At 38.3% G+C, this 21,276-nt stretch overlaps 1 protein-coding gene across 3 annotated transcripts in view; it reads left to right on the top strand.

The window, feature by feature from the left end:
• ATRNL1 (attractin like 1) overlaps positions 1 to 21,276 on the top strand; it is a 503,181-nt gene that overhangs the window by 264,296 nt on the left and 217,609 nt on the right. For all 3 annotated transcript variants that reach the window (XM_083616673.1, XM_083616675.1, XM_083616674.1), the window contains one exon: positions 586 to 664. In XM_083616673.1, the coding sequence (XP_083472799.1) occupies positions 586 to 664 (79 nt within the window). The remainder of the gene's footprint in view (positions 1 to 585; positions 665 to 21,276) is intronic.

Below are 21,276 nucleotides of genomic sequence, written 5' to 3' on the forward strand. Positions count from 1 at the left end.
ATTACCCCATTGCAGTTTCCCTTTATTTAGCTTTCTCTGAAAAACTGGTTTTGTTTTATTTACGTTGCAAACTGCCTTAGGATTTTTAGTTATAAAGGGTGGTGGCATATGAAATGCCATAAATAAATACAAAATGTCCTTGAATATTTCCCCAAAAGTTTCAGTGGGGATAAAAATTAGTTGTCAGGAGTGCATGGTAAGAAGGCACTTTCCCTCAACTTTGGTTTCAGTACAAAATGATTGTGATTTATTAGTGTTGTAAACTTCCTTGGTCATTTGTAGTGATGGAAAGCAATGCAGAAAATCTGCCAGTAAATAAATGCAAGTTTTTGCTGTGCTGTTGACCAAATATTTAACCAAATTACAGCTTCTGGATATGCATATTGGATAAGTGGCATTTGTTATCAGACACCAAGAGAACTAGGGGTTGGTGGACTATGTTTTTGTTTCGTTGCTAGTTCGCCTTTGTTAGAATATGCTCTCCAGTCTTATTGCCTTCATGCCATCAAATGTCAATGCTTTTCAGAAAGGGTTGTGCAAAAACACTCTAGTCTCTCATTCATTTTTCATGTTTTACTTTTGCAGCTGTTTCTTGTCGTTGTTGTTGGTCGCTGCCGTGGTCTGGAAAATCAAACAAACCTGCTGGGCTTCTCGACGAAGAGAGGTATCAGTAACACTGGAATTACTATGATGGTTTTTTGTCTCAGAGCTGCAGGTGAACATGCAACCTGCTTGTCACACTTGGGAAATTAAGCGAAATCTTTTCACACATAACATTTTTTTCTTGCCATATTCAGGCAGTACAGGATAATCTACTTTCTTTGCTTGGATAAACGTGGTTAGTTTACTACAAGTTTGACCTGTGAAAAAACTGTGCTGCTACTTTTTTACACCCCCTTTGTAAACAATAAATCAAAAATATCTGTTAAGGGTTAGCTGCAATTTTTCAAAGTTGGCCAAGGTCAAATTAGTTCGATATTTGCTCTGTTTTCATATATTTGGTGTACTCTGTCCACAACTGCTCTTTCTACATGTGCACCTGGATATTTTGCCCCTTTTTCTTGGCTTGTTTGGAGGGCAGGTAGGAGCGCCTAACTTTAAAAAGCAAACATAGCTTTGGATTTGCCCCACCTCTCCCTCTTCCTGGTTTTGTATACATGAAGTGATGCTCAGTTCTGTTATGGTGCCTGCTGTATTAAACTTGAAAACAAGAATATGAAGTACATTTAGATGGCACTCTTGATTCTTTCTTTGCACTTACAGCCATAGCTTCAGTTCAAGCTGCTGCTGCAAAAGAGGACACTTTGTGGTCACAGCTTGATTAAAATAAAAAATAAAAAAAATCATCATTTGCATCCACAGCTTAAATTGGGTCGGATCTTTTAAGACTCAATGAGCAATTGCATGACGGTATAATAGTATTGAATAAATTAGATGGTGATTTAAAACTGTTGCTCTGAGAAACTTCAAAATCACTGTGATAAGAATAAATGTTTTACCGGCTAAGCTGATCTTAGAAATACGTCACCCCTGTAGCCATCAAAGCTTCCATGTCAAACTTTCAGACATAATGACTTGGACACAAAGAAATACTTGTGCAAGTGTATCCATTTATTAGTAAAAGATATCGGGTTGGAATTGTGAGCACAACTCTGCTCATGAAATTATGCTTTCTTGACTCATCTCACCCACTGCAGCCACTTTGGCCTTCCAAAAGCCATTCCTGAGTCCCTCTCCAGAGGAATGGCATGGGGTGGGGCACGGGGAGCTTCATGGGGGTGGGGTTCAGGAGGATTCCTTGTGTGAACAGAAGTGCTTTTCCACTGGTGCATAGTGTCACACCAATATGCAAAGTAATTCATGTAATTCATAAGCGGGGGGGGGGGGGGGTCAATGGAAATTAAATATTGATATATCTTTTGAATATTGTATAACATTAGGATAAAATTGTGCAAATAGTTACTTATCAGAGACTAAATAGTTACTTCAAGGTACCCCAATTTATTGCTTAACTAGCTAGCTTCTTAAAATAGCTTGATATATTTTGTAACCTTCCTGAAAACCTCCAATAGCTCATTATTGACTGTAGAATGATAATGATGTCATCTGACCATTATCTTAATTACTTTAATTACGTCAATTTATAACATTATTTTAATTGGGAGGTGGGAAAATGAATACTATTCCAGAGTCATAGGAAAAATATTTAATTGCAAAGAAATTGATTTAACTATGATGTAGCTGTTGAGACTTCCATTGTACTGTTGCTTGTTACACTTTCCACAAAACATAGCACACATGCACTCTGAAAAGATTAGGTATGAAACATGTTTTGAAAACTCTTTCATGTACACATTCCTTTTGTGCTTAAATGCAGAGCAGAATGATACAGACTTGCATGTGTCAACCTTTTGCGTAAAAAGGGCATCCTTTTATATCTACAAACTGAAGATTGTAGCCTATATGTTCTACACATGAGGAACACATGAAAGAGTGTAGAGCTGGACTGTGTCTTTTGAGAGCCAGTGTGGTGTAGTGGTTAAGAGCGGTAGTCACGTAATCTGGGGAACCGGGTTCGCGTCTCCGCTCCTCCACATGCAGCTGCTGGGTGACCTTGGGCCAGTCACACTTCTTTGAAGTCTCTCAGCCCCACTCACCTCACAGAGTGTTTGTTGTGGGGGAGGAAGGGAAAGGAGATTGTTAGCCGCTTTGAGACTCCTTAAGGGGAGTGAAAGGCGGGATATCAAGTCCAAACTCTTCTTCTTCTTCTTCCTCCCTTGACATCACATTGCCTTCTTTCAACATCTATCCATTGCACACAGTTGTATGCAGAGAAAGTCCAACATGGGAGCTCCTACTCATGAGTAGAGGCTCTTCATAATCAAGTGCTCCTGCTCTGGACTTTCTTTGCATGTAACTGCATACAACATAAGTCACATAATACTATACTATGTGTGGGGAGAATGGTTTGAAATGCAAAAGCTAATTGAAACTAATTTAATCTTAAATTAAGGCACAGCAAAAAATACCAGAGCGAATATTCTGATTATTTGAACAAACCATTATTTTTATCCATGCTTATACACAAATCACTTATGAAGCATGACTTAATATATTTGGTTAGAATTAATATGACAGAGAACTAAAACACAACCTCTGTCAATTATTCCAATTTAAACAGTTTTTCTGCCAATAGAGAAATTGGATATATTTTTTAAGTACCTGTAAACATTGTTAATATCATGTTGTGTTGCTATATATGGTTAAATACATGTCAGAGATTTGAATAATGATTGTGTCCAAGTGTTTACTAATCCTGAATGGTTGGATTCAGTTCCTATTCTATTCAAAGGGACCCAAGTTTCACTGATTTTAAAATGGACTTAAGTTCAGCAAATTTACTTCATGTTTTTCTATGCATGTGTTCATGGAAGATAGTTCCATTATGTTCAGAGGCGCTTACTTCTTTGTAGGCCAAGTCCAGTGAAGCTGTAGGTGGGGGAGCATGCAGCAGATAACAACATATAGCCAGGTGTTGGATTGAAATTAGGCCACAAATTTATTGATTACAGCAGAATAGATTTGGCGTAGGTGTTGGTCATATATCCATTAATCAACCAGCCCACTTACTGATACATTGTTCACTAAAAGATGGGGGTTGGCTGATGCTGGGGTTCCTCATGGCACGAACCATTTCTGGTAGGCCCATTCAGCCACTGGTAAGGGATGCTCTGGCCCTTCAGCCCCCAAGCTGGGCTTCTGGACAGAGAATGCTACCCTCCAGGGTCACTTAAGGGAATTCCCATACATATGGGATGGGTAGAGTGCCTCTTCCTCCTAAGGATCCAGCCAGTGTCTCTCCCCTCTTCATAAGTTGTGATGATTGTTATGAGGTAGGTGGAAACTCCCCATAATTAAAGCCAGCCCTAAAATGAGCAACAGTCCATAGCAGTGTCATTGGTCAACAGGCTCATTTCTGTAGAGGAGTCAGAGGTTTACAATAGAGGGTGAGTGGGAGGGAAAGTCTGTCAATACTGAGGTAGGGTGAGCATGCAAGACCCACCTTTAATGCCCAAGGAGTGGACCAGAGGGCAGTCTATTTTCTTCATTTGAAGGATGGGCTGTGCCTGTCTCAGGCACTGTGTGCAGATGTAAGGTCTCATGAGCCAAACTAGAAGCTATATTAAGCTTATCATTGGTGCCTGTCAATAGCAGGATGTTCACAGTTGGATATGTTTGAAAGCCTTCTCACAATCAGGGGCCCTCATTTGCATTTCATGTTAAGGCACAACGCCCCAAAAGCACTGTAATTGCTGCTGCATCCTGCTTCTGGTTGCTATATGCTCCAAGCCCATTTCCTTCATGTCTTTCTACAGTGCTGGGTAGGCTCTTAGGCTGAATGGTGTAGAAGGCATTGTAAATCACTTGAGGAGGGAATGGAGCAAAACTGGTGAGAGCTGTGGCCTTGAAAGAGTCTTGAGGGCTGTATAGTGAGCCTAAAGTTCCTCACCCTGTTCACATAATTAAATATTTTTCACAAGTAAATGTTATTTCCATTTTTATGAACAAAATATTTTGTATGTGGGAAGTGTCTGTGGAATTAATACTAGCATTGTTCCTGGTGTTCTGCTCTCCAGAGGTAACATTGGGAGTTGGTCACCAAAATTATGTCTGCCTTCAAAGGTGAATAATCTCTAGTTTATGAATTATTTTTGTTAAGGGTCTGCATTAACTAATCCCCCTCATCAGTACTTGAAACAGAACTGCTTTGAAATGCAATGGCCCTGTGCTTCCTCATTAATGACAATTTTACATTCTGTTGGCATTGGGCATTTATACATCCATTGCAAAAGTTGAGGCAAGTAATTAGCCAGAGGTTCAGCAGCTTTTTAGTGAAGAGACTTTTAAGTGGTGTTATTATAAGTGAATGCTTTCTTCTTTATAGGTCTCTTATGCAAAAGTGCAGGCTTTGATGTTATTGACGTTGAATATTATAGTTGGAGTTCTTTTTTTAGTCATGTGGTTATTAGTAAGAAGCAAATACAGGTCAAAATGGAGATTCAGGTTTCACATTCAGTAGCTTTTTACATTTCCACTGACAGGAGCTGGGATCGAAATAACTGCTGACTCTTCTCTATACCCAGGATGGCTTTGGGATTGTGGCTCCATAGGAACTGGTTTTTACACCGATACCTTTTTATGAGGTGGCTTAGTGAGCATTTACTTATCAAAGACAGGCAGAGGGGAAAGCAAACACTGGGTTCACCCAAGTCCTATCTAGACTAACTCTTTGGATCTTCTTTGCCCTTTTAAATAACCACTTTTTTTGGTTTAAATAACCACTCTTCTTTGTATACAAAAACCACTCTTTTGTATTTTAATTCTTTGAGCAGCACAAAGTTGTTTCCAAATAATTTAAAATCATTATTTGATTTCAAATTGTGAGTAATTTTATTAGGTCTAATTAAATAATCATAGCTAACATAGTGAACATACATTGGTAGGAAGTAGCATCACAACAGCAAGCTATGCCCCTCCCCAGCCTATATGCAATCAGCCAGAGATGTCCCTGAGACCCCAAGTCCTGGCCTGGCTACCCTGCCAATTGACTCTAGGGACTCACTTAGCACTGAGCTGCCCCTACTGTATAATGATTCTTGCCTGGCAAGCTGTGCTGTGATCCAGCAAGAGATGCAAACTGAGCCCACTGATCTCATGAAATGCTGATGCAAGCCATCTGTGAAATAATCACATTTGAGTGTATAGAAAATGACTTATAAGTCTGGTAAATATTACAAACATAGGGTTTGCCAACACCATGTTTAACTGTGTGCTTGCAGCTGCCCCATTTAATTTGTGTAGTACACAAGATAATCCAATCTCAATGCTTTTCACATGTAAATTTGGGTTCACCTGATACAGGGATAATCCTGTAAATTAGAGGAAATTTCCAAACCACTCAAATTGGTCTTCACATACAATTTGTTTCAGTTTTTTTCAGTAGGTGGATCAGTTGTCATTTTTTACTACTTTCCTTTCCATTCGCCCTACTTCCTCACTTCTCTCATTTCATTTTCAGCTCTACTTATACAGTGGTACCTCGGGTTAAGAACGTAATTTGTTTTGGAGGTCCGTTCTTAACCTGAAACTGTTCTTAACCTGAGGTACCACTTTAGCTAATGAGGCATCCTGCTGCCGCTGCACCACCGCTGCACGATTTCTGTACTCATCCTGAAGCAAAGTTCTTAATCCAAGGTACTATTTCTGGATTAGCGGAGTCTGTAACCTGAAGCGTCTGTAACCCGAGGTACCACTGTAATGATTTCTGGTGTGCTCCTGAACAGAGGAATACATTTTTCTTTTGATTCTCTCAGATTTGCACAAAACCAGAAAACTGTACAACCAAACTACATAAAAAAAATCTACACCAGATATATTGGACAGCAATCTGAAAAGTGTGTGCTGAGGATTTACAGTTGCTTTAATTTCTTTTGCAGTGGGATAGTAGGGGCATGTCAGGAGCTTAGCTTTTTATATACATTTTTCTTTTGATCACTCAGATTTGCCTGTGTGCTTTTGCACAATACTTGGGCAGGGATTTTTTTAAAAGGGGGGAAAGGGGGGACAGTTTGAATGGGGGGGACTGTATTAACAGCTAAATGATGCTCAAATGTTGATGAGCCCACAGCATCCTATAGAATGTTATTTATCTTTGTCATGAACTAAAATCTTCACTGTAGACCATAATTTATTATAATGTCATTATTCTGAGCAGCTACTTATTTGCTTAACATGGATGCCAAGATAAATTAACCATACTTTTTTCCTATTTATAATTAATAATTTACATATAACCTTTGGCTTTTCTTTTATCTTCAAGTATTGATATAAGACATATAAAATCAGCCTGTGTGTGGAAAGAATGCTTTGAAATGCAAAATCTAATTAAAATGGATGCAGTGTTATTTTAGGACTGTTGAACGATACTATAGGGAATATCATGAATATTTGAACAGACCATTATTTTTTTATCTGTGCTATTCAATTTATGCACCAGTCAATTGTGAAAAATGAGCTGGTTCTTTTGGTTTGAGTATAGTGAACAAGAGAGGTAAATCAGCTGAAACACAAGTAATCAACACAATGAAACCATTTCTATACTTTTATTTGGGGATGTATACTTAGAATAAATTGTTAATTTGATCTGACATTACATGGGAAGTCATATAGATGCTTCATTTGCAGTTGCTGGTGATGAATTCCATCCTATACATGAGATAGAGCTGGCAGGCTCTACTCCCTTTCTCAGTGGGTTATGGCTAGCACAAGTTTTCTTCCTACTATGGTCAAAGAGGCCTTCAAAGCTTGATTGGTGGCAGCTGTAGAAAGCAAGGCTGATGGATTCCCACAGCACCTAGAGGAGAGAAGGGAACTGCTGCTTCCTCTCATAAGTGGAGAATAACTAAGGAAGTACAAGGAGGGCACTGCTCTAGCTCTCTGTAGGATGTATGCAAGTTGCTGCCAGCAGACTTAACTCAGTACCATGACTTACAGCTGCAGCAGTTCTGTGAGGACACAGGTAAGGAATGAAAGAGTTGAGATTGGTTTGGGTACAGCCAGCTAGTGAAGAAATGCAAAGCAGAAGCTCATAAAGGAACTATATTTGAATATACTAAACTGTCAGGGGTGCGCAGGAAGTAGATAGAAGTCCCATAAATCCCAGCCACAGAACTCATTCCCAGAAGGCTGGTGAATCTCTCTCAAAAGAGTAAGGACACTTCCAGATGTTCCTGGTTTTCAAGTGGGATTCATTCACATACCAGTAAATTCAGGTTGTACTATTAAAGCTGATTTTGATCTCTTGTGTGACAAACCCACTTCCCTAAAAGATCAGGCTTCTTGTGATAAGGAAAGTTACGGGGAAACAAATTAGAATGAACCAGGCCATCTAAAAGTGCTCTAAGAGTGACAGCTACCAATAAGTTCTGCAGGACTCTTCCAGGATCTGCAGGCTCCTTCCTACCAAGGAGCCCTCAAGATCAGCCTTCCCTAGAATTTCTCCTGGCCCTAAGCCTAGCCCGAGTACTGTTAGGAGACCCTACAATGCTGTAACTTGGACTTGGACTCAAGGAAAGTTTTGAGTGTTTCCCTGGGGACATGACACCCTCACAATCCCTTCTCTATCTCTATTCCTAACCCCTAGAAGAGTGTACTCAGAATATAAATGAATATCCATTTTAGAAGGGAATGGGATCCTTCTAAAAGATCACTTTACACTTTCTTGGAGTGATGAATCCCTGTTTCTAGGAGCGGAGTATCTGTCCGGCTGGGGTCAGGGCACCATGTCCCTGAAGGTCTCCTCTACATAGCTTCTCCAGTTCAGCTGTGTGAGCCAAAAAAGAACAGACTTGTAGAAAGCACAGGCCAACGAAGTCTGCCCTACAGGCTGATACTTTTACATGTGACACTCTGATTGATGCACTGCATAGTTTTCAAACCCTTCTGGCTTTCCAGCTTCATAATTGGCTCAGTCTTTAAGACAGCAACAATAGGGAGAAAGATGCTTGCTGTGGCCTTGATTGTGCCCTTGATGGAGGAACAGCTTTTCAGGCAGGAGAATTCATGGGGATTTGATTTTCACAAGGAGGTAGCTACTAAGGAGGGCCTATGTTCTCTGGGAAGCTACAATTGTGAGTAATACAAACCGTGTTATGGTTTGGGTTCAATGCTTAATTCCAAACAGTTCCAAATTGGAACTGCTCAGCCACATTCCTAGTTCAGATCTTTGGAAACCCTGAATTCTCCTGAAGAGTTTGTTTTAACACATTGTATTTTTTTTTTTAAGAAATATTTATTGAAGTTTTACAAAAACATAAATACAAGAACACATAATAAAATAAAAAAGAAAAATAAAGATACAACATACAAAAGCAAAGAAAAAATAAGAAAAATTAAAAACAATTCCATTTTTCATAACTTAAAACTCATTTGCTTGTTTCTTTTACCTCCTCACACCTCCCCTTCTTGTATTCCTATTTAAAAATCAAATCAGCAAATCCTTACCCTCTTTCATTTATCTTAACTCTATATCTTAACATTTTATAACTCTATATTTTCATCCATTATCAATTCATTTTTGCATATTCTTATTAACTTTGTTGCTAGTACCACTTATTTCCAATCCAACATCATTTTAACATTCACTAATTTTACAATGTTTCTGCAGATAATCTTTAAATTTCTTCCAATCTTCTTCCACCAACTCTTCTCCCAGGTCTCGGATTCTGCCAGTCATTTCCGCCAATTCCATAAAGTCCATCACTTTCATCTGCCACTCTTCCAGGGTGGGTAGCTCTTGTGTCTTCCAATACTTTGCAATAAGTATTCTTGCTGCTGTTGTTGCATACATAAAGAATGTTCTATCCTTCTTTGGCACCAATTGGCCGACTATGCCCAGGAGAAAGGCCTCTGGCTTCTTCAGAGAGGTATATTTAAATACCTTTTTCATTTCATTATAGATCATCTCCCAGAAAGCCTTAATCTTTGGGCACGTCCACCAAAGGTGAAAGAATGTACCTTCATTCTCTTTACATTTCCAACATTTATTATTGGGCAGATGATATATTTTTGCAAGCTTGATTGGTGTCATGTACCACCTATATATCATTTTCATAATATTCTCTCTCAAGGCATTACATGCCGTAAATTTCATACCAGTGGTCCACAACTGTTCCCAGTCAGCAAACATAATGTTATGACCAATGTCTTGTGCCCATTTAATCATAGCAGATTTAACCGTTTCATCCTGCGTATTCCATTTTAACAGCAAGTTATACATTCTTGAAAGTATCTTAGTTTTGGGATCTAACAGTTCTGTTTCCAATTTTGATTTTTCCACCTGGAAGCCAATTTTTTTATCCAAGTTATAGGCCTCTCTTATTTGATAATAATGCAGCCAATCTCGCACTTTATCTTTTAATTTCTCAAAACTCTGCAATTTCAATTTGTCTCCATCTTGTTCCAATATTTCCCAATATTTCGGCCATTTGGCCTCCATATTGAGCTTTTTCTGAGCCTTGGCTTCCATTGGTGACAACCACCTTGGGGTTTTATTTTCCAATAAGTCTTTGTATCTTATCCAGACATTAAACAATGCTTTCCTGACAATATGGTTGTTTTAACACATTGTAAACCAGACAGTAAGTTGAAGCTAGAGAAGGGAATCTTGAGGACAGTGCTCATGGAATCTCAGTTCCATATTCTGTTACCTTGTTGTCTTAAACACATCCAACTTCAGTCTGTTTCTCTCACTCACATTGTGCCATTTATGAGAAAATGGTATGGGGCATTTGTTGATGCATTTCTTAGTGTCTTCTGCTTGAGCCCTGTTGGTGCCTGGGAAGGCAACAATTCAGGTTGCTGAATTAACCCTTGCATGGCTTGGGATACCAGTACCTGAAGGAACACCTCTTTCTTTCAGATTCTTAAACAATCTTTACATTTTTATTAGTATTCTTTAACATTATTTATGGAGTTTCTTTGGTCTGTCCTTGAGGAGGCAATTTTTTTGTTGGTTTGTTAAGGCTGGTTATGCCATGTTAATTTGAAAGGTTGTATTTGTTTATATTGAATATCTTTAAATATTTTATTGTAAGTTACCTAGAGGCTTTGGCATAGGTGGCTCATGAATTTAATAAATAACTTAACTTGCTGGAACAGAGGTATTCAATAGTTTATCAACAAAACAATGAACCACTCGCTCATAAATCATATTATATATTGTGTTTATTTATTAAACAAGGTAATTGCCAATACAATTTGCATGGTTGGAAGCTGCATTTTCCCAATATCTTCAGCCAGCTGGCAAAGGGTAGCAAAGCAGTTTTCTCCACATGCAAGGGGGTGGGGGAGTGTGAAATTATGATATTTTAGATTGCAGTTCCCATACATGCTTTTAATCTTTTGATACCACTGGTCACTGCCCAAGGTTTTCCATTTAGTCTCATTTCCATTTGTTCTTTTGATACCACTGGTCACTGCCCAAGGTTTTCCATTTAGTCTCATTTCCATTTGTTCTTTTGATACCACTGGTCACTTCCCAAGGTTTTCCATTTAGTCTCATTTCCATTTGCTCTGCTGAACATATTTAATATGCTCCATTATTGCAATTGCAGTTTTCTTTTCTAAGATAGATGTTTGTTAAATCTCAACTGAAGGTGCCTTTGATGTTGAATGGCTGGCATTTATGATAACAATAAAATAACTTGTATAAATGCGGGTACACATAATCATGGCTGGCAGCAATTTATTGTTATATGTAGTGTGTGTCCTGCATATTTAATACAAGTTTCTGAGAAGATAATATGATTGTAGTTATGTGGGACTAATGGTAAGATAAGGAAATTGGTTGTTTTTCATACAACTTAGAGATTTGCAGTAATACTCAATTGCAAGCTAGGGAAAATCACAATTTAAATGAGAAAAATGCTTCAGGATTTCTTTGGCAAGGTTAATGCTTAGTTCTTCTGTGAAAGAAGGCTGTAAATATGCTGTTAGGAGTGTCACTGACTTTGTCTTTCTATTTCCTATAAAGATTTAATATTAAATAGTACATAGTAAGCTCTTTGGAATACACAAAGTACCCCAGAAAGAGCACTTCTCCTCCCATAACACCCCACACTGTAAAGAGTGCTCACAAACATTTGTCATCATTTCACATTTATTATAATAAGCATATTTTTTGCAAGCAATTTCCCCCATATGTATTTTTGTACCTTATCTTCACACACTCATTATAAGCATTCTTGTACACATTTATATGGCTGTAGAACAGCATTGCAGAATTCAGAGAAGTGTAAATTTCAAAGGTTAGCTGTGTTTCGGGGTGCCTATTCTTTCTGGAAGAGAGCATTAGAAGAGGACCAAAATTATGAGTCTTAAATCATCAGAGAGTTGGGGACTTGTCTGTCCCCTGCAAGGGAAGGCAGGCTCCAGTGGATTGAGAGGACAAGACCAATAGTGGATCCAATGGTCAAGAAGGTGGTTTCTGCATATGCTGAGATGAGGGGCAGGGGAAGGTAGCCCATCTAGGAGAAAGAAAACTCTGATCTGAAACCTCCACTGCCTTGCGGTTACACTCATTCATGAGAAAGGCCTTGCGAGTAAACCCTATGAATAATTTATCTGTTGCCTTGCAAGACATTTTTTGGGCAGCCCAGGACCTCCATATTACACTGCCGAGGCTTATGCCCCAGAATAAAAGCAAATAAAATCGAGAAGAGCAATTAAAAGCGACAGGTAAAAGCTAAAAATCTAATGCAGCAACAATACTGTAATCAAAACAGAAAGCCTGAAAAAAAGAAACTAGTCTTAAAAATAGCTGGTGATTGTTACTGAAAGGGTCCTGTCCCATGTTACTGCCAACTGCAACTCTCATGGTAGACACAATGCAAAGCTCCTCTGATGACAACAGTAGGGAGCCTTAAGAGTGCTTTGCCTTTCCTCACTCAACAGCATGATGCAATTGTGTTTTATCACACGTAAACCAAATTCCTAGAAATCAGGCTTGAAAAAACATAGGCTTATCAGAATGCAATGGACTAACAGCATCATATATGTGAGAGTGAACAAAGTATGGCGATTCCACAGAAAGTGGTTAGTGAGAAATCTGACATATTGATAGACTCATGATTTCATTTTACAATTTATACCTAGAAATCCATAACTGAAGGACAGATAGTACCATGAAACATTATCATTTGTCTGCACACTCACACTTTTTTTTAATTCTCTGTGACAATTTAGTTTGCTGCAGTAGTATTCTGAACTAAGGGACAGCAAAAAAAACAAAAAAAAACATAGCTAATCAGATCTTGGGTTTGTTATTTATGTACAGCATTAATTTTACAATTTCTGCAAGCCATGCTTTTATTAATGTTTTTAATTTAAGAAGCTGTTTCTGTCATTATTGGTATAGTTGCCATAATGGTGAAGCAGCGCAGAAATAGAAAAGGCATTCTGTAATATATGACTTAAATAAAGAAAACAAATGTAATGGATTAATAAGAATTTCAAGCAAAGCCAGCAAGCTGAAGTATTCTTCCTTCAAGCTGAGACATTTTGTGGGGAGTAAGAAATAAACTAGCTAACTCAGCCTTAGGACTAAATACAAATTATTATTATTATTATTATTGAATTTATATACCACCCTGTACCCGGAGGTTTCAGGGCGGTTCACAGAGTAAAATCAAACTACAAAGTACATAATCAAAATAAAAACAGCAAGCCAATAACACGCCCCCCACACATTTTAAAAGGGCATAGGATGTAAACCAGATCAACCAAAGGCCTGGTTAAAAAGGAACACTTTTTTTCTGGTGCCTAAAGGTGTATAATGAAGGTGCCAGGCAAACTTCCCTGGGGAGAGCATTCCACAGAAGGGGAGCCACCGCAGAGAAGGCCCGTTCTCATGTTGCCATCCTCCGGAAATCTCGAGGAGGAGGCACACAAAGAAGGGCCTCAGATGATGTAAACTGATCATTTTTTTCAACCATTTCTTATACCTGAAATATAAACACTTTGGGTATTAAAAATACTGTATTATTTCCAGACATAGTCATGCTTAAAGTAGACCCATTGGAATGAATCGGATTTAAGTTAGTCACTAATGAAAGTCCTATTAATTTCAATGGATCCATTCTAAGCATGTTTGAGTCTGGATGCAGTGCATTAGATTTTACTACTTCCAGATTTTCCTAGGTGGAATAAAGGACTAAATAACAGATGAGAAACAACAGAAAAATTGTCCCTTGATGGTGTGAAGTAAGTCATCATATGTATCAAATCAGCAAGTGCTGGACTTTGACCTCAAAAATCTAAGCTGTGAAGATTACTACTATATTCATTGAGCCATCCTTTGGGGGGAAAACCTCACAGTATTGTTGTGAATGTGAATCAGATATTACTTTCACAACTAAAAGGGGGAATTTGTTGTTTTATTAAAGGGTATAGCCAGTGACTTTATATAAAACAAGCCTGTTTTGAAAGTGGAAGATTGGAGTCAGGTCAGACTAAATGGTGAACAAGGTGAGCAAATGTTATCCCTTCTCCCCAGCCCAGCACCCACATTTTCCCTTTCAAGCCCCATATTTATCAATTCCAACCTTACAGACTTTGTTACAGTGACTTGAGCTAAGGAAAACAATAATGAGTGTCTAGTTAAGCCTCTCTTAAAGACATGTTTGGTCCTTTTGCTCTTAACATATTTGACAAATGTTTTGTTGAGGATCCAGAGAGCAAAGGCCCCTGATTATTTTTGAGTGTACGCAATTAAAAGGGAAACACGAAAAAGAAATTATTTCCTCATTTGGTTCTTAATTTGGTGTTTAATTTTTAAAATAGGTATCCTCCTACAAGTCTTAGAATTACAGTAACAGAACTTTTGAGTTAATTTTGTACCTGGTTTTCCAGAGCTGGACGTTTTTAAGGCCTTTCTCAGAAATGATACTTCATGATCAAGAGTAGCCACCAAAGATCTACCTTCAAACTTTTGTTATGATAATAAAGATAAGAGGGTAACTACTGGATTCTTTCTCTGTACTTGTGTATTCCTCATCCTACCCACAAGAGCTACCTATCAGAAAATAAGAGTTTGGCAAGATCAGACCAATGGTCCACCTGGTCCAGCAGCCAGCAGCTCCCCAGCAGCTTGTATTCAGGGGGATAGTACCTTTGAACCTGAAATTTATTTATTTATCTTTCCTAGACAGTAGCCACTGACTGACCTACAGACCTCAAAGTGTCCCTGTTTTCCAAGGATGTCCCTGATTTAGAGAAGCTATACCAGTTTCGGATTTGATCCTGGAATTTCCCACTTTTCCTTAGGATGTCCCTATTTTCATTGGAGGGTATGGACCTATCCTGGTCAGATTTGTTCAATTCCCTCTTTAAAGTCATCATCACATCTTGTGGCAGGGAATTTTATAAATGAATTATGTGTTGAGTGAAAAAAACCACTTCCTTTTGGTTTAGCTATCCTGAACCCATATCCAGGCAATTTTATTGAACAGCCAGAAGTTTGAGAATTATGGAGGAGCAAAGTTTTCTCTTCAGATTTTCCATACAATGCTCAACTTATAAAACTTTATCACACCTCTCCTCAATCATCTTTTTTCTTTAGCATCTGACAGGGGAAAGCTGTTCAAACTGCTTGACCATTTGAGGCCTTTTCTGTACCTTGTCCAGCTTTATTGCATTATTTTTGATGTGGGCTGAACAAATGTGGATGGTACATGTCAAAGTAGACATGACAGCATATCTTGCATGCAAACAGAAAAGTTAAAAGCAGCTGGCGAGAGGTTGGGGGACTTAGATTGGCTATGACTACACGGGGAGTGGGGTGGTCTGTTTTATGCACAGCTATTCCAATTAAAATTGACTCCCAGGTGCTATTTGCCCTTATCTGGTCATGCTGCTCATGTGGAACATATTGCAGTTTGTCTAAATTCTTTCCTCTGAAACATTGACTCTTTCAAAAGGTTTGAGAGGAAAACGTTGATCCTACCCCTACCCTAGCTTCCTGGTCTCAATTCAAATTATTCTCTCAATGGCCACTATTTTAAAATGCTTAAAATGTTAACAAAATGTGAGATCTTTTGTATTGGATTGCCTATATCATGTTTAATTGAATACAGTAATTCAAGGGACAAGACTTTTTTCAAGCTCTGTTGATTTCTACATTTGCATTGCTTTCTGCTGCTACTTCTTGTAGATTCTTTCTTTCATTCATTCATTCTGGCAAACACAGTGGTGAGGGAAATAAGGATAGAAATGGATTGTGGTGGAAGAGAAGCTGGAGAAATAAGATGGAATTGTGAGCATTTATTATGCAGTCCTGTAGCATATTCTTAGATCTCCCGTATGTACCGGTAGTTTCCTAAATACAGTGTAAAACATGGTAATGCAATCATTTTAAAAACTATAATACTATTGCTTACAATATAAACTCAAAATCACAAGCAATATCTGCAAGACCCATTGCATAGTTAATACCATAGGTCTGTCATTTTTTTATTGTAATGAATTGAAGCAGCATACTGCTCATATCAAATTCTGTTCTGCAGAGCATAGAGTTTTTTGTTAAGTTTTTAAAAAGCATGCAAAACTGCCTTTTTTAAAAAGGCAAACAATTCCCAGTACTCTTCCTTAATTTAGTGCCATGTTATTTCTGATTGACAGTATGCAGTATGATGCAAATATTCTAAAATACCGGTATGTTGTCTAGTGAACCCTAGAGACCTTTTGTATCTTAACTCATTACACAGCAATTTGAAAGAGGACAAATTTAAAGTTACCTATGTTGTAGGGATTTCGCAGTGAATTAGGGTGATTTTTATAAACTGTAGGATTTATGTGCATTTGACATTTATGTATATACTAGTTTGAAACATTTTGTGACACAAAACACTGTACCTTCAGTTGTTAATGACATTTCCCTTTTCATTTGATGACAAGAAACACAGGATTAGCCCGTGCCGAAAAGCAATTTGGGGCTTATGTCATTTTAAACTTGAAAGCTACTTGGTAGATAGTATAATTTTTTGTTTATTTGTAGAGTAGAGAACTTCTCAAGAGAAAACACTGGAACATATCTGATGATAGGCCCTCCAGGTTGGTCTATCAGAGTATAGATGCATCTGAAGATTCTTTGGAGAGTTTTGTTAGTGGCAGCTTGTCAGACCACATTATGCCAGTGCTTAAATGCCAATGCACACATAATGCCAAGGCTTCTGGGAATGATACAAGGTACTGCATTTGACCTATAAAGCACTAAATTACTTTAAACTTGCATACCTAGGGGAACTCTATATCTCATCACAATACCTGTGATGGACCAAGTGCAGCCAAGTAGTTCTTTCATCTATGCAACATTCACATGATATAGAGAGGTGCTCTCAGTGGTTTCCTAAAATTAATAAGCTTAATTTTATTTAAAAGCTTGCTAAGTCACCATGAGGAATTTTTAGTCTGTGGAGTGACCTCATTCCCTCCATAAACCTGGGCAAAGAAATGTGTTTTTAATTGAAATGAAAAGGTAAACAGTGTTGGCACTAGACACGTACTGTAGAGGAAAAGGGGACCACCATGGAAGAGGCCCTTCCCCTCAGAAAAAAATAGTTTCTCATCCAAACTCTATTGAAAACTCCTGTAACGTCTGAAAGGAAGAGGTTACTCAGACTCTCTAACTGGACCAACACCATTCTCTCCATTATATTGACACAAAAACCCTTAACTCAGGAAGAAAGCACTGCAATAAAACAATGTGTTGTATGCCGTTTTGGGGGAATGACACTAGAAATATTATCTAAATGTTTATTTGTACTTCAGCCTTGCCATTTTCTGTTATATAGAATTGTTAATGCCTCCAACAAGAGGTTAATGGAAAAAAAAGTCTTATAAGTAGATTCTCATAAAGTTTTTAAAGTTTATGAGAGATTTGTGCAAAAGGAACAATCTTACCCAGCAGATGAATTATAAACAGCTCTAAGGGTATGCTTTTCTCTTCAACTTCCCCTTTTATTTTCGATGATGATAAAGTGAGGGGGGGGAATCCATTTTATGCCCTTGCTACAAAGTTAACAAAGCATTATATCGCCACCTGGCCATCTGTTCGGCTAAAATGGCTGTTATTATCTGGGAAGGATGTTGCTTTGACTCTTTTTAGACTTGATATGCATGTTTATTCCATTATACAAAAACACCTTGCTTGGCGCTAGTTGAGCTGGAATTTCTGCTCAAGTGTGTTTTTACCTCACTAAATGTGCTTTTGTTCAATTCCTCACAAACAGTGGAAAAATAGAGAGCTTGAGCATGGAAGCAACTATTTGCAATGCAAATTTTTGCATGGTTAAGAGCCTTTGCCCATTAAACCTACCCCCACCCCATGCCAATACTGTATGAGCCAAGTTTTAAGTGGTTTTATTTTTCCATTAACCAGATTGTAGGAACTGGCAGTGAAGATCTCTTACGGATATTAACACTCCTTCTTTTCACCACATTGGCAAAGTGTTGTCTGATTGTTTGGCTAGCATTGAATCTTTCATGGTTGTTGCATGTAATCCCATAAACTTCATCACTATATAACCTTGATTTCAATAAGAGCATAAACACTGTTCTCATTTAAATGTTTTAATTAATGCTGCAATAAAAATAAAGTGTTTTATTTGTTTGTTGTGCACTTCAAGTGGATGTTTATGAGACAGACAGACTTAACATGGCATATTGTCACAGTATTTTTGAGCAGTAAAAAAAGTATTGCATGCCAAAATAAAACTGCCTCAAAAGATGAACCAAAATGAGTTCACAGTGTAAATTCCAATGACTTAAGATACTGGTGCAATTCTAGCATGCTTCTTTCTTTCTTTCTTTCTTCTGTTTGACGCATGCATACAAATCAAATTTGTCATAGAATCATCACGAGGATCATCTAGTCCAACCCCCTGTAATGCAGGGATCTCAACTAAAGCCTCCATGACAGATGGCCATCCAATCTCTGCTTTAAAAACTCCAATGGACAGTTCACCACCACCTTTCGAGGGAGTCTGTTCCACTGTTAATAATAATAATAAATTTATTTCTACCCCACCCATCTGGCTGGGTTTCACCAGCCACTATGGGCGGCTTTCAAGAGAACATTAAAAAGAGAATAAAACTTCAAACATTAAAAACTTCCCTAAACAGGGCTGCCTTCAGATGTCTTCTAAAAGTCAGATAGTTGTTTATTTCCTTGACATCTGATGGGACGGCATTCCACAGGGTGGGTGCCACTGCCAAGAAGGCCCTCTGCCTGGTCCCCTAACCTCACTTCTCACAGTGAGGGAACCGGCAGAAGGCCCTTGGCACTAGACCTCAGTGTCGGGGCTGAATGATGGCAATGGAGATGCTCCTTCAGGTATACTGAGCCGAGGTCGTATAGGGCAGTACCAACACTTTGAATGGTCAAACAGCTCTTACCATCAGAAAGCTATTCCTGATGTTTAGTCGGAATCTCCATTGTTCTAACTTGAAGCCATGGGTTCAGGTCCTACTCTCTGGAGTAGAAAAGAACAAGCTTGCTCCATCTTCAGTGTGACAGCCCTTTAGATATGTGAAGATGGCTATCATATTTCCTCTCAGTCACCTCTTATTCAGTGTAAACATACCCATATCCCTCAACTGTTCCTCATAAAGCTTGGTTTCCAGACCCTTGTATCATCTTGATTGCCAGTGCAAAAAACTGAGATATGAAAGCTAGGAGCTAAATGACACCTTAAACCTAGGTTATGGGCGCAACAGCGGAATGTCTAGGCATACTTTTTTATAACAAGAATACAAAGGTGAAAATGAAATAACTGCAGCTAAATATTATGTTCATTTTTCACATGGTCTAGTCCTTCCCCTGTCCACCCCCCTAATATTCTTAAGAGGGTCACTTCTCCAGTCTTCAGAGAATAGCTGGAAGTGGGGAGGCAGAAAGAGGTCGTCCTTTCCTTCCACTCTGCAGTTCTAATCTAAAATATTAGATGCAGTACTGCGCCCAGAACTCAGAAACTGCTTGCGCTAATGAAATTCCCTATCACAAAGTGTGCATAGAACAAAGGGAGTGTCAACAGAAAACTGTTGGTTACCCCCTTCTACACATGTTCCATCTTCTCTTCTTAAATTGGGGTGCCCAAAACTGGGTACAATGTCCTCCATCTTATATTTGTGCAACTGGTTCTTCCTGCCTGAGTGTAGAACCTTACATTTGTCCCTATTGAAATTCATTTTGTTAGTTTGGACCCAGTTCTCCCCTAATTACTTATATTTCACCCACATGAAGTGGTGTGTGTGTGTGTGTGTGTGTGTGTGTGTTTAATTAATTAATTAATTAATTAATCTTCCAGAGTTCTAAAGATTCTAAAGTTACTAGTAATACAGTATTGCTGTTTTTAATACAGAAGCAAAATTGAGTCTTGTATAAGTAGGTGGACCTAATATAGATGACCAGCTTATCATATTGCATACTATCTCAGTACATATTAACTATTTTGTGAGCACAAAACAGTATTTCAATAAACAAAGAAACAGGAAATGTTGACAAAAGGCTGTACTAACATATGGAAAGATAGGTAGAAATAATTTCATTCAACAGAAAACATACAAGCCAGTATCTGGAGGCTGGGAGCCATGTAGTACTTCAAAACTAGTGACACATCTGTATTGCACTGCTTTATTATATGTATAAGAAATGAACAAACTTCCCCACATTTCCTACGTGATAAACTGTGTGCCAATATTCATACATTATCTGAAATCAGTCAGTATTTTGACAATTAAAACGAAAATGTGCACTGCTGCAGCCGATGTAGCTAGTTGTTATAAAGTGGATTGTAATTTTTACAGAATAATGAAAATAGTACTTTTGTTTAAATACTTCCATTTAAAATCTCTGTTCTCTGCCTTCTGGAGGGGGCACATCCTTGTGCTAGGGGTAAGGAAGGGGACAGGTTTTGAGCAATTCAGAGATGGTTGGGTCAAGTAGGCAGATGTAGTTGATACCTCTGGTTGACACCCGGGTAATAAATAGGGTTCTGATTGTACAGTCTAAAATCTTCAGCTTCACAGGACATCTAAGGGAGGGGCATAATTGATTGCAAGCAAATTTGAAAATTATCCCCATTCAGCAACAACTATTTACTGCACAGTACAGGATAAAGTTCTGCAGCAGAAACACTTGTAAACACTTGATTTAATGATTCAGTGAAAGGGGTGTATAGGCTGCAGTTTTGCTCTGAGATTTTTTATTTTTATTTTTTGTAATTGGCCAGATATGACAAGAAACGAAGTGTTGGGGATATTAAGGACAAGGGAGCAATTAAGATATCCTCTTCATATGATGCTAGATCCTGATTTCATCCAAGCTTTCGGAAGTATTTTTAAATTGTATTTGCTTTTGAGTAACTCTGCCAATCTCCTTTTGTCTGCTGGCTCTTATCCAGCTCCCTCTGCTTTGCTAATTATTATTCCTCTGTTATATGCCTAGGGCTGATCTTGCAGACACTTGTGTCTTAATGCTTTTCGTTAAACCGTTAGAGGTGGTTGGGGTGGGTATGTCATCCAAGTACAAAATTTTGGCAAAGATTAAATGTATGCAAGTACATGCTGTTCAGCAGTAGACCAGCGATATCACATTTGTCCTCTTTCAAATTAAGGCCAGTTCATACCTGCATGTTTATCGGTCACTGACTATGTATGTAT

The sequence above is a fragment of the Podarcis filfolensis genome (genome assembly GCF_964270895.1).
Source record: "Podarcis filfolensis genome assembly, chromosome: 5".
Taxonomy (NCBI): Eukaryota; Metazoa; Chordata; class Lepidosauria; order Squamata; family Lacertidae; genus Podarcis; species Podarcis filfolensis.